Source organism: Caretta caretta, chromosome 1 (assembly GCF_965140235.1).
Source record: "Caretta caretta isolate rCarCar2 chromosome 1, rCarCar1.hap1, whole genome shotgun sequence".
NCBI classification, from domain to species: domain Eukaryota; kingdom Metazoa; phylum Chordata; order Testudines; family Cheloniidae; genus Caretta; species Caretta caretta.
In genome coordinates, this window is record NC_134206.1 from 157,522,941 (window position 1) to 157,536,741 (window position 13,801).

Below are 13,801 nucleotides of genomic sequence, written 5' to 3' on the forward strand. Positions count from 1 at the left end.
GTTTTATAATTATAAACAATATTTTTCAAAAAGTCCTTACCTGTCACTTTGCTTGTTACAGAAGTCGTTTCTTATTTTATCTACTATAGATGTTCGGGGAAGGATGTTGGTTTTGTTCTTTTTTTTTGTATCACTCTCAACTACCACAATTAACCAATCCACAGAGCTGTGCACTTTCAGAACATTCTGCCACTTGGTGATGTCATCCTTTACTGTAGCTTTGTATACTTCTGTATCCTGGTATTATAAGTAATGAATTAGCAAATCAAATCGACAATCTGGACAAATTTGAAAGGTTTATTTTGTTAAAACAGGAAAAAAATATTTCAAATGATGCCAAACTGAATTAGTGACACAGATTGAGAAGTTAAACAAGGACAATGTCAAGGTAAGGTTTTATTCTTTCGATTGCTTACTTTATTATAACTACTTTAGACTATTGCAAATGAATGATTTTTAAAAATCAAAGTTACCCTGAACAACTCATTGAAATTTGGAACTCGATTAAACTAAGACAATGAAACTAGACTGATTAATTTAATTTTCTGGTTCTAATACACCAACAGTGCTGTGGCATTTGGGTTTTCCAACACTGCTGGAAAGTTTTAAGTTGTCTGTATCTTCAATTACTTTAAATTTAAACAATTGAAGTAACTCATTTTCTGTAACTTTTTTATAGATCAACTATGAACATGTTGCTATGAATATTCACAATGCAAAGTTGTGTTGGTTAGTTGTGATTGGTCAAGTCAGATGGTTAGTGTCTTTTTTTTTTACTGTATGAATACTTCTCCTATAATGAGGATAACTCCCCGTGAATGAGATATTGCAGATAAACAAGATTAGGGAGTTTTAAATGTTTGGATCACAAACCTTATCTAAAACATGATTCTTGTAGCAGATTAATTTCTCATTTACTGGCTGAGTGAATTATCTCCCATTTTCATAATAGGTCAGTGCAAGTATGCATTGTTTTGCTGCCAAGGATGTGGTCAGATCCTTGTGTAGTTTAGTTTCCACTGTGCCAAGGCTCTGAAAAAAGGGTTTTAGAAACCCTGTACTCCTGCTGTGTCAAGCAGTGTCACTATAAAATATAAGTTACAGTTCAAATGCTCAAGTGGGCGAGTTCAAAATTCACTTTTTATGAGCACTTATGCAAGACAGATTTGATTGCCTTCCATGATCATCTGAACAAACGGAAGACATTGTGTACAGGAACAGCAGAAAAGTCAAAAAGTTCATTTTTAAATTATAGTGAATACTTGCAGGGTTTTTTGGTGTTATTAACCCACCTCTAGTGTTCAATAAACAATGTCAAAGTGTCACCAAGTCATTGGCTACTATACTAATACAACTGTTCCCAAAATGGACTTCCAGGGTGCCCCACATTAAACTATGCAGTCATGCATATTGCCATGCACTATGACTGTTACCTTTTACTTGCTTAGTTCTTAATGCATAACATATTGACCATGTTTTATTAGTTTTCTTTAGTATCGTAGCTTTTATTAAAAAAAGCTTTAAATTCTTGTGGTTACCTTTATTTTGCTAACTTTTCAAATAACTCTAGATGGTTAGAGCAGGATTTTTCTTTTATTTAGTCCACAGTCAATACTTAAAGCATTTATTATACCAGAGGTGGGCAAACTACAGCCCACAGGACCATCCTGCCTGGCCCCGAGCTCCCAGCCAGGGAGGCTAGCTCCTGGCCCCTCCCTCGCTGTCCCCCCTCCCCTGCAGCCACACCACCGCACGAGCAGCGCTGCTTGCACCCGCCCACCTCCCAGGCTTTCCAACAAGCCTGTCCTGCCGCTCTGAGCAGCATGGTAAGAGGGCAGTTGGATGGGGCAGAGGTTCGGGGAGGGGGGTGGTCAGGAGACAGGGAGCAGGGATTGTTGGATAGATGGAGTTCTGGGGGGGGGGGGGGCAGTTAGGGATGGGGTCTCAGGAGGGGGCAGTCAGGGGACAAGAAGGGGGTGTGTGGATGGGTCAGGGGTCCCAGGGGGCTTGTCAGGGGGCAGGGGTGTGGATAGGGGTCAGGGCGGTCAGGGGATAAGGAGCAGGGGACCCCAGGAGGGGGTGGGTTCCCAGGGGGTGGTTAGGGACAGGGGACCCCAGGAGGGGGTGGTCAGGGCACAAGGAGCAGTGGGAGTTGGATGGGTGGGGAGGGTTCTGAGGGGGGCAGGCAGGGGGTGGGAAGTGGGAGAGGGCAGGGGCCAGGCTGTTTGGGGAGGCATAGCCTTCCCTACCTGGCCCTCCATACCGTTTTGCAACCCCGATGTGGCCCTTGGGCCAAAACGTTTGCCCACCCCTGTATTATACTATCCTTACATTCCAGTTTCCCCACTATCAGGAGGTGTAATTCCCAGATCTCCTGTAACGTCTTATTTATGAAAGACAGATTTTCACATTAGTGATTTCCTAACCTGCTACATTTAGTATATTGCATACCATTTCACACCTCACCTTCCATCAGAAACCACAACTGATTACCTTGGTGATTTAATGCACTTGAGAAATTCAAGTTCCCCAAAGCTTCATCCTTCTGAAGTGCCATCTAGTAACATCAAACTTGTTTCATATTAGGACAATGCAACTCCCCCAACCATTAGTGACCCTGGTAGTAACAAATGTAACAAATAGGAATAAGGGGACAGGGTGTAGAACCAGCACATCCCATTTACCAAACCGGGACAGTACAGAGCTTATTTTACCTTCAGGCCCACTCTCATACCTTATTATGTGCATGGTTCACGCTTAATATTTTCCTAATACTTACACAACATTCCGTCCAATAAATATGAAGGAAGGGAAAAGTCAGGAGAGCCTTGTTTCCTTCTTTGGGTAACAGCTCTTCTTTAAATTGAACAAAATTAGATTCAAGATGAATCATCTTAGGAGCACGTCCGTAAGACCTATACAGAATATTAAAAGAATTACAATTCATAATTGAGAAATAAGCAGCAAAACTAAAAGCAGAACAAATGACAGGGCAAACATTTATTACAAATTTAGCTTTTTTTTAAAAAAAGCTCACAAAACTTAACTGCTCTCTAGGGTTTGATTTGTGTAGCGTCAACTCAAAAATTCATTTGTTTTCTCATAAAATAAGGCACTGTCTTTGCAATGAAAAGGGCTGGAAACTTCCAGCTTTCATTTTAAAAAGGATTCTCCTTTACATGTTCTTGTGTTCCTCCAAAATTAGAGGCAGTCTTTGGCTGTGGACGTGACAGGGTCCAAAGCACAATTCTGTTTTTAACTCTTTCCCATATGTCCATCTAAACAGGAACCAGACTTACCTTCAAAGCATGGTTGCCCAAAGTGCAACCTAGAGATACCAGTAAAACTAATCTTTAGTGCAGCAAATCTCTGATTTTAAATTCAGCCTGGGCTAAATGTGGGAACATCCATCTCAAAGGGCCCAACATTCAGAATTCAGGGAAAACTGGCTCTGAAAACCAGAAATCTTTCCTCCTGTTCAGCTTCTAAACCCAACTCACTGCACAGTGCCACATTAGTAGTCACATTTTCCTAAATCCAACAACGTGCATTGAAATAGAGTAATGGCGGGGGGTGGGGAGAAACACTACCTTCTCCATTCCATGGGTTCTTTTGGAAGCTGCTGAGAGAGCATGGGATATACAGACGTGAATAAATTCTGATCTCCAGCACCTAAAATTAAAGAGACCCATATTTTTAAAAAGTTCCCTTTTAAAACATATACGGACAAGATTTAAGAGTAAACTATACCACACAGTTACATTTTAAGAAACTCATTTTCATACTGGATACATGGATAATACTTCTGTATAGAAAAATGCTTTAAAATAGCATCTTGTTACTGAATCTCTCTACGAAAAAACCATTCATATAGCTGTCCCAAAATTCCATAGAAGGTGTGAGAAAGGAACTCAACTACAGCCAAAGGTCCAATGTCATACATCATCACAAAAACAGAACAACCTCCAAAAACTTCAACCAGCTTATTTACACAAGACAGACTAGGTCGGGGTGGGCAAACTACGGCCCGCAGGATAACCACCCCCATGGCGCCGTGGACCTCGCACTGCTCCAGGAAGCGGCCAGCACCAACATCCCTGCAGCCCCTGGGGGGCGGCAGGGCAGAGAGCTCGTGCACTGCACTTGCCTGGGAGCACCTCCCCCGAAGCTCCCATTGCCCAGGAATGGGGAATCACGGCCAATGGGAGCTTCGGGGGAGGTACCCACAGGCAAGTGCAGTGCACAGAGCTCTCTGCTCCTGCTCCCCCTCTCCCAGGTACTGCAGGAACATGGTGTTGGCCGCTTCCCGGAGCGGCACGTGGGCCAGGGCAGGCAGGTAGGGAGTCCACCCTGAGCCTGGTGCATGCCGCTGCCACCCCAGAGCCGCTCCAGGTAAGTGACACCAGGCTGGAGCCCGAACCCCTGCCACACCCCTCCTGCACCCCAACCCCTGCCCTGAGCCCCCTGCCACACCCTGCACCTCACCCCTGAGCTCCTGCAGCACTCCTCCCTGCACCACTGCCCTGAGCCCCCTCCTGCACTCCAACCCCCTTCCCTGAGACCCCTCATACACCTCTCCTCTGCCCCAACCCCTTGCCGTGAGCCCCCCTCCCACACCCCGCACCCAACCCCCTGCCCCACCCCTACATTCGTGGCCCTACAAGCAATTTCCCCACCCAGATGTGGCCCAAGGGCCACAAAGTTTGCCCACCCCTGGGCTAGGTACTAATACCACTGTACTATGAAGCAAGATAAATATAACAAAATGTACAATCCAGCACAGAAAACAGTAACTGATTTTCAGCAATATAACATTATCCAGCTGACATTTACACCCTTGGCAACAAGAGGTAATATGATATTGACCAAACCATTTAGTCTCTTCCCAACCCCCAACTCCAAAAAAAAGATCAAGTAGATCAAGAGAAAATCTTAGTTTTAGAATGGTTATGTTTTATTATGTATTATGTAAAATTACAAAACAGTGAAGACTACATCCCTCATTTCAATACTCCTTAAGTTTAACTTTTTTAAAAAAATGTCTTTTCACAATGTAAACCTAGAACCTCAAGACCTTTTTACTTTCCCAAGGGATTTTATCATCTAAATTCCTACACATCAAATTTTGCCTGTTTTTAAACTAGAGCATGAGTCAGCCATTGATTTTTTTCATTCAGTACATTGTTCTTCCTATCATTTGAGTACCACCTCTCCATTAAAATGACATCAGTAACTAGTGTTGCAGCTCAGAGTAGATTCAAATTGTATATCTGATATAATAAACCATTTGGAGAATAGTGCGCATCAGATTAAAATTTTAAGTGTCAAATTTTAGACCTATAAAAAACAAACAAGATTACGCAAAACTTAAACACAATGAATTCACACAATCAAAAAAAATCCTGATGTAGTTAAGATTGGGGGTAATGTCATCCCAAGGCATAAGGTAAATTAACAGAGAAATGGACTTGTAAGAAGTGTGAAAGGTTTTTTGCCTCTCAACTTGAACTGTCACCACCGAGCGTACAGAACAACCTCATCCTGTGATTGTGTGAACTGAGAAGAAAGAAAACTCCAACACTTACAGATCCAGCCTTCCCTTAGCTTGCCTTATAACACCTTGGAATGGGAGAACAATTCAGCTTTTAAATTTGGTTCATAATCAGTTTTGGATTGGTAAAATAGCTCAGTACGCTTATTGCATAATTTAGCATTTAGTAAAAAGGAAGGAATCAATCACCAACACTTAAAGTACCAAAAGGAAAAGTAATTCTAAAGAGGTGATTTGGATATTTTTAGCTTAAAAAAAAATGCAACTACAAGTGTGATCTCTCAACCAGCGAACTAAATCATACTAAGGAACTATATTTCTTCTTTTTTTTAAACAACTGCTGCTTAGCATGAAGATCTCTCAACCAGGATTAACTCATCTTTATAAATGCACTGAGATATATTGGATGTTTAGCTATATTTAGTTTAAATCGTGAAATCTGAAACATTTTAACACCAGAAGTTTGGTTTGAGATCCCAGCTACCTTTAATACAAGAACAGGACACAGTTTATATCCTGCTTCTGAGCTCCCTGTTGGCAGTGTCACAGAACAGTAATTTTCAACCTCTTCATTTGCAGACGCCTAAAAATTTCAAATTGAGCTGTGGACCCCTTTGGAAATCTTAGGCAGTCTAAGTATATTAATAAAATTTGCCAATGACAAAGTTGGGAGGTATTGCCAATACGGAAGAAGACCAGAATATCTTACAAGACGATCTGGGATGACTTTGTAAAATGGAGTAATAGAAATAGGATGAAATTTAATAGCGCAAAATACAAGGTCATGCATTTAGGGATTAACAACAAGAATTTCTCCTGGACACTGGGGACTTATCAGTTGTAAGTGACAGAGGAGGAGAAAGACCTGGGTTTATTGGTTGATCACAGGATGACTATGAGCCATCAGTGAGATGTGGTTGAGAAAAAGGCTAATGCAGACCTAGGATACATCAGGTGAGCTATTTCCAGTAGATATAAGGAAGTATTAGTACCATTATACAATGCACTGGTGAGACCTCATCTGGAATACTGCATGCAACTCTGGTCTCCCATATTTAAGAAAGATGAATTCAAACATGAACAAAGTGAAGAAAAGGGCTACTAGGATGATCCAAAGAATGGAAAAACCTACCTTACGAGAAAAGACTTAAATAGCTTGGCTTGTTTAGCCCAAGCTAACTGAGGGGAGATAGGATTTCTCTTTATAAATACATCAGAGGAATAAATACCAGGGAGGAAGGGGAGTTAATTTAAGTTAAGCACCAATGTTGACACAAGAACAAATGAATATAAACTGACCAACAACACATTGAGGCTTGAAACTGGATGAAGGTTGCTAACCATCATAGGAGAGAGATTCTCCAACAGCCTTCCGAGGGGAGCAGTGGGGACAAAAAACCCTAACTGGCTTCAAAACTGAGCTTGATAAGTTTATGAAGGGGATGGTATTATGAGACTCCCTACAAGGGCATGCAGCTGATCAGCAAACATCTCCTCAGCTGGTGATGGGACACTAGATGGGGAGGGCTCTGAATTACTACTAAGAATTCTTTCCCAGGTGTCTAGCTGGCGGATCTTGCCCACATGCTCAGAGTCTAACTGATCACCACATTTGGGGTCAGGAAGGAATTTTTCCCAGCATCAGATTGGCAGAAACCGGGGGGGGGAAGAGTCACCTTCCTCTGCAGCATGGGGCACGGGTCACTTGCAGGTTTAAACTAGTGTAAGTGGTGAGTTCTCTGGAGCAAAGTCTTTTAACCACAATTTGAGGACTTCAGTAACTCAGCCAGAGGTTAAGGGTCTATTACAGGAGTAGGTGAGTGAGGTTCTCCTGCAACACGCAGGAGGTCAGACTAGATGATCACGATGGTCCCTTCTAACATTAAAGTCTTCAAGTCTGCAGACCATAGGCTGAAAACCGTTGTCATAGAATGATTTCAAGTTATCAGAAAAATCTTCCACTGTGTGGCCTTGCAAGTGATATGTATTGAAAGAGCAAAGCATATTTTCCCTCCAACAATCTTTGCAACAAATTAAAAAGGTACTGACAGCAGTAATACCTTGTATTTGGAGGGAACAGATGTTTAACAATAAGGAAGGTACAGTAATTTCTCATCCCTTCATATTTCATTTAGGCCATAGCTCCCCATCAAACTGAGTGTGAAATTCAAAACAGATTGTGCAAGTAGGTAAATATATATATATTTTTTAATTAAACAACAAGGATCTCACTTTTTCCTCAGATGGGATTTTCTGGCAAGAGCAGCAAGCTTTTCAGCTGATAGCAACATGTGTGATTTTCGCAGTTGATGACAATGGCCAACATGTCTTTGGGAAAGTTTTAAACAACTCTCCATGCAAGGTGTCTGATAGCCTCCAGCTGCTAAAACAGAGGTCCCCAAACTGTGGGGAATGCCCCCCTAAGGGACATGGAGGAACATTTGGGAGGCATGGCAGGGCCTGGGTAGGATTGCCATCTAATTGCTGGTAACTGGACCACTGAGGCCCTGACCCACCACTTCCCCCAAGGCCCCATCCCGCTCTGCCTCTTCCCTTGAAGCCCCTCCCCTATCACATGCTCCTCTCCTATACATCTGTCCATCGCTCGCTGAATCATCTCCACTCCCTCCCCCATGGTTGGGCTCCCTCTGCTATGGGGCTGGGAGAGCCTGAAAAGGAGCCTGCCTGCAGGTAGGAGGTGGCTCAGGCTGAGCAGGGGCTAGCATGGGTTCATGACCGAGCATCTCCCCATGCCCAGCGGTAACTGGACTTTTGGTGTCCGGTCAGTACATCTGACTGGGCATTGCCAGGACCCCCTTTCGACCCAACTTCCCAGTCGAAAACCAGGCAGCTGGAAACCCTAGGCCTGGGCCAGTCCCACAGAGGGCTGGGAGGGAGCGCCACCCAGTTCTGCTCCTAGCTCTCCACTAGCCCTGCCCCCAACCATGGCCCCTGCCCCCTTACATCTGTCCACATTCCCCAACCCCCTCCCCCCGGGAGCCACAACGGACAGGAGTAAATGGAGGGGGGCATGCAACCCTGAAAAGTTTGAGGACCACTGTGCTAAAGCATCTCATATGCATTCTGGAAGTTTTGAGGTTCTCCTCCTCAAAGGAGCAGGAAAAAAATGGAGAAAAAGAAAAAACTCAAAAGGCTATAGAAGCCAATAAAACAAGATGCTGCTTTAAATCAGCCACAAACCTCAGACAGCCATTCCCAGCACTACTGGGAAGCATGGGAGAGGATGCAAGCACACTGATCAGATCAGGAATGGGGTCAAAAGCACTGAGCCTCACTTCAACTGCTATTTGTGCTGAGGAATTGGCAACAGGCATTCCCCTGTTCCTCTAAAACAGTGCTTCTCAACCAAGAGTACACATACTCCTTGGGTATGCAGGTCTTTCGGGGTACATCAACTCAGATATTTGTCTAGTTTTACAACCAGCTATGTAAAGAACACTAGTGAAGTCAGTACAAACTAAAATTTCATAGACAATTAATTGTTTATACTGCGCTATATACTGAAATATAAGCACAATATTTATATCCAAATTTATTTTATAATTATATGGTTAAAATAAGAAAAACAATTTTTCAATAATAGTGTGTTGTGACACTTCTGTATTTTTAGATCTGATTTTGTAAGCAAGTAGGTTTTAAGTGACATGAAACTTCGGAAGTAAGCTAGACAAATCAGACTTCTGAAAGGGGTACAGTAGTCTGGAAAGATTGAGCACCACTGCTCTAAACCACTGGCAAAAGACCCTTGGCCTATCAAAACTGCTGGAGCAGGAAGAAAAGTGAACAATTCTGGCTGGAAAGAAAGGCCCACATAAAGCCCCAAAGAACAGCCCCGTCCTCCCCCCCACTCTCCCCCCCCCCACACACACACTTCTTCCTTCCAGAAGGACATAAGCATGGTCCCCCAGCATGGCTATTGTACCTTTGGTGTGCCAGTAAGTGGAACTGGCTTTCAGCTTGGGAGATCATATGAGGAACCTTGCATCAAACCCTACGCAAGAAAAAGGCAGAAAACCTAATGTAGACACAATGAATATGCACACAAGAGAAAAATGTGACCAGAACCACAAAACTTCTGATTTCTAGCACTCAACAGCAATATCACAGTAAAGGAAGAGTACTGTATGCATGCACAAGTCAGTGTATTAAGTCCTGGCATGGGAATCTGAACATGAATGACGTTATAACGTAATCATACTGCTTTGTACTCATCTCAGAGCTGTTTATGACCTTGCAGTTAATCTTCCCTCCCTTGCAAAGTTAACATGCTGCAGAATAGCAACATCTGATGTTAAGATATTGCCACTTCTACAACTGTAATTTCAGAATTTAAAGAAAATTATGGGATTGTTAACTTCTGTTTATTATTACGTTTCAGTGTATTTTTTATTAACAGTATTTCCCTTCCCTCTAATATTCAGCTTTCAGTGATTGCATTAGATTATTAGAAATAGAAAATTATTTTCAAAAGTTTTAAAGCTAAGGTAATGACTATGCAATACAGACAAGCATGAAAACTTCATGAAATTTTACAGGTATCAGTATCTTCTCAAAAGATTTGCGCCTCAGCAACAAAAATAGAACTGAATGAAGTTTTTGAAGACGTAACATTTTAACAAATCTGAACAAAATGGTAAAGGATAAATTTGCTAGAAATCACCCTGCTCAAAGTAGTTTACACTAATATATGCAACTTCATCACTTTCCAGTAAACATCTTGCATAATATGTATAACACGTACTGCAAATACAAGATAGTAATACAGAATGAATTAGGGTGGATACAATTGTCATTGGCGCTTTGTGTAACACTGTTCATGAATAATTAGAGTCTCCACAATGGACTATTATCTTCTATTCACCAAAAATGAATTTCCATATCTTACAATAAATGAAAAATTAGTTTTCAGTTCCCCATATGCAGTCTCACACAGCAAAAGCCGTAAGTAATTGCCAAATTTAGAATTTAAAATCCATTTCCAGGTTTCATTTTTAAAAAGGTCACTCATTGTGCAAGTTACAGATTGTCTACAATTAGGCGTGCAGCAATTTTCATTTTTGGAGTATAGTGTGCCCAACCTGCTACACATGATCATGTCTCATTTGAAAGCTTATTTTATGTACATATAGATGAGGTTTGATGTGGAGCTGTCAAGTGGTGCATAAGCCTGTAGCTGAGGTAAACCAGTGGTACCCAAAATGAGAACGTCACTTTTTGCACAGTTCCAAAAACACTGCAACATGATTATGACTAGAGTTTTTACTGTTAAAGTTCATTTCAATATCTTAATGCGGTACTTATTGGTTAAACCTACCAATGTATTAAAGACATTGGTTTTGCATGGGTGCATTTTTTTAGCAGGTGGCAAAAACAGCAAACAACATTTTACAGTATACAAACATGAAATGTTTTCACATTGCATATTCTTAATTGTCAAAATATCTCAAGTGATAATAGTTTTCTATATTTTCAACTGAAATTTTCTGACCAGATAAGTTTTATACAGAAAGTTGTACATCAGTAGCAGCAGATTGCATGCCCATAGTTTGTACTGCATAGTGGGTTGATATAAATGTATGTGAATTCCTAATGTAATGCTTCTCCTTTTGTAAGCTATTGTACATACAGCAAAGCATCATGTCTGCCTGCTAGAAGGTTTTAATTTGTAACTGCCTATGCATGCAGTACCAGCCTTTGAAATATCCTAGAAACTAGCTTAATTCAGTGACACTTATGCACAGTATTAGTGTTAAAGATGAAATATACAGCTTCATATTGGGCTTCAATCAAAGTGCTCATTAAACAAAAGGGGCAATTACTAATATATATATAATTTAGCACAAGTCTGTATAGTTGTGAAAAATTGTGATAGTGATGATGCTAATGCTAACAATATATTTGGGGATTTTACTTCTACAGAGAAGTTACAGTATATGAAGACATGGAGGATACAAGCCCCTTAAATCTTACATCAAAGAGAAAGACTCTCCACAAACTTTGTCAAAGCACATTTTTCAATAAAATCAAAAGAATGCAAAAAACTGTCAAAAGCTACCAGTGCTGGACAGAATGCTGTGATGATGGCAGCAGAAGCCAGAATAAATGAATTGGTGGCTACTGGATGAGTTTTATAGTTTTAGATGAGGGCCACCAATATGCTGTCATGGGGATTGCTTTCAGAAATACACAAGCAAGTCGACTGGCACAAAAGTCAGAGTCTGTATTGAACACAAGAAAACAGACTCTGAATCTGTTAACAGAGCATCATGTTCACTTGCTTCTGCAGCCACCAGAGCGAGCACATCTTCCAGCAATCAGTCCTGTTGCACAGTTTGCTTGACTTGATTGCTAAAGATGCAGTTTATCCTGCAACATGTCTTTGTTCCTAAGTGAGTAAAATGAATCAAAGCAAAATCTAGCTACATTGCAACTACACAGTCACCTTGTGACACCACATTTTATCAGTTGATTGAAGAGAAAGACACAATGATTTTATGTACAAGGCTCCTCTCCCCCATCCAGGCTGTTACAAAGATATAACGCCCTACTTCCCTCAGATGGGGAAACTGCAAGCTATTCCAGTAGAAAGTTACAGACAAAATTAGAAAAACAGTATGGTTCTGCAATTTAATTCTATGCACAGCATGGATAAGACAAGTCTACCATTGTTCTATGCAGTGCAACAGTAGCTGATGCTATCTAAGCTACTAGTAATCTGAAGCAGGAACTTAAGTCATTCAAATATTTTGTGGGTGTTCTTCTGAGCGAGCCTGATGAACAGCTTTCAAATGAACAAGGGGTTTGTATTATGTCTCTTCAGTCACTTAGTCTGAAATAGCTAAAATGAAAGCCTCAGAATATAATCCAAAACCACGTGATTGTAGTTCAGAGGTCAGCTACTTTTGTGCCCCAACTGGTGCAGGAGTTTGTCCTTTGGTTGATAAAGAGGCATATAATTCAGCCAGCAATGAGTATCATCCTTCAGAAGACATGCAAAGAAAGTGCCTCTCAACTGTAGAGTTTACAGTACTTAGCAGTTCCAAATTATCACACAACCACACATAAATCTTACAGCACAACTACACCATGAATTCTGCATCAATTAAGGTGAGCTGAGGGTTCATCAATAAGGCTGCAAAAATTGAAGCAGAAAGATTCCAAGGAGGCGTGTTCATTCCAAATGGAATTGTGCCACTTCAGGAGGGTGGAAATCTCACTCATGAAGGAGACAATATAGACACCAACATACAGACCATTGCTGGAAAGAATACGGCCCATTTAATGGCTAGAGTGGGTTTCAAGAACAGTTTGCAGGTAGTGCAGCATCACAGAAAATACCAGTCTCCCTGGGTAATTAGAGTCTCTCATACACTAGGCAGTATCTGAAAAAAAATCGAGAACAGACCCAGAACCGAATTGCCATGAAAAAGTACGTAAGAAAAATCAATTCCGTCTACAATCAGCATACTCTTCCCTGCACAGAACTGTGTACATGTCAAGGCAGTAAAGACTGGTAACCCAAGCACTCTCAGAGATCATAATGATGAACATGATGATAAAGAGGTTGACTAGAAATGTCACTAGCGCGAATACATTTACATACCTGTAAAAATTTATTAGATTTTGTTTTACACTTTGGATTGTTGTTGTGATGCTCTGAGATCAAAGAAATACAGTCATTAAACTAACCAAAATTAATGCAAATATATTAAAGTGGTGATTTGAATCCACTGATATCATTGTTTATCCCTGTTTCTATGGTAATGGCACCACTTGACAGTTTCACATCATATCTCATCTTAAGTAGACATAAGCAGCTTTCTGATGATGTATGATGTGTGTGTGTATAGAGAGGGTAAATTAAATTGACCAAATCAGTGGCCATTCCTGCTCACCTAAATGTGAAAGTTCTAACCGATTTGTATGACAACTGGCAAGCTAAGTTCCCTGTAAGCTGCACAGCCAAGCAGCAGCCTATTAAGCGCCACGCAGGAGCTCAGGGAACCCAGCCCCCATGGACCTGCCACAGCCAGGTGACAAGCGCCCCAGCCCCAACCCAGCCACAGGACAGGTGCCCCGGGCCCAACCGACGCCGGCCCTGCTGTGGCCGGGGGACAGGCGCAAGCCCGCAGACCTAGTCCTGGAGCTACCACCATGGGGAGAGGCACCTCTTCCCTCCCCTGCAGCCCAGGTGCTGCTGCGGGAAGAGAGAGAGGGGAGTCCTCTCTC

General features: G+C 41.7%; 1 protein-coding gene across 3 annotated transcripts in view; it reads right to left on the minus strand.

Annotated features, from left to right (window-relative positions):
- The window catches only part of TRAPPC10 (trafficking protein particle complex subunit 10), a 97,671-nt gene that overhangs the window by 64,669 nt on the left and 19,201 nt on the right, over positions 1–13,801 (minus strand). For 2 of the 3 annotated variants that reach the window (XR_007358567.2, XM_048865101.2), the window contains exons 2-4: positions 3,591–3,672; positions 2,780–2,915; positions 41–237 (exon numbers count right to left, since the gene is read on the minus strand). Coding sequence is in view for 2 of the 3 variants with exons in the window: in XM_048865101.2 (XP_048721058.2) it covers positions 41–237; positions 2,780–2,915; positions 3,591–3,672 (415 nt within the window). In the remaining variant the exon portion in view is untranslated. Of the gene's footprint in view, positions 1–40; positions 238–2,779; positions 2,916–3,590; positions 3,673–9,494; positions 9,564–13,801 lie in introns of those variants that run through there. The other variant, XM_048865108.2, reaches the window with a different exon arrangement.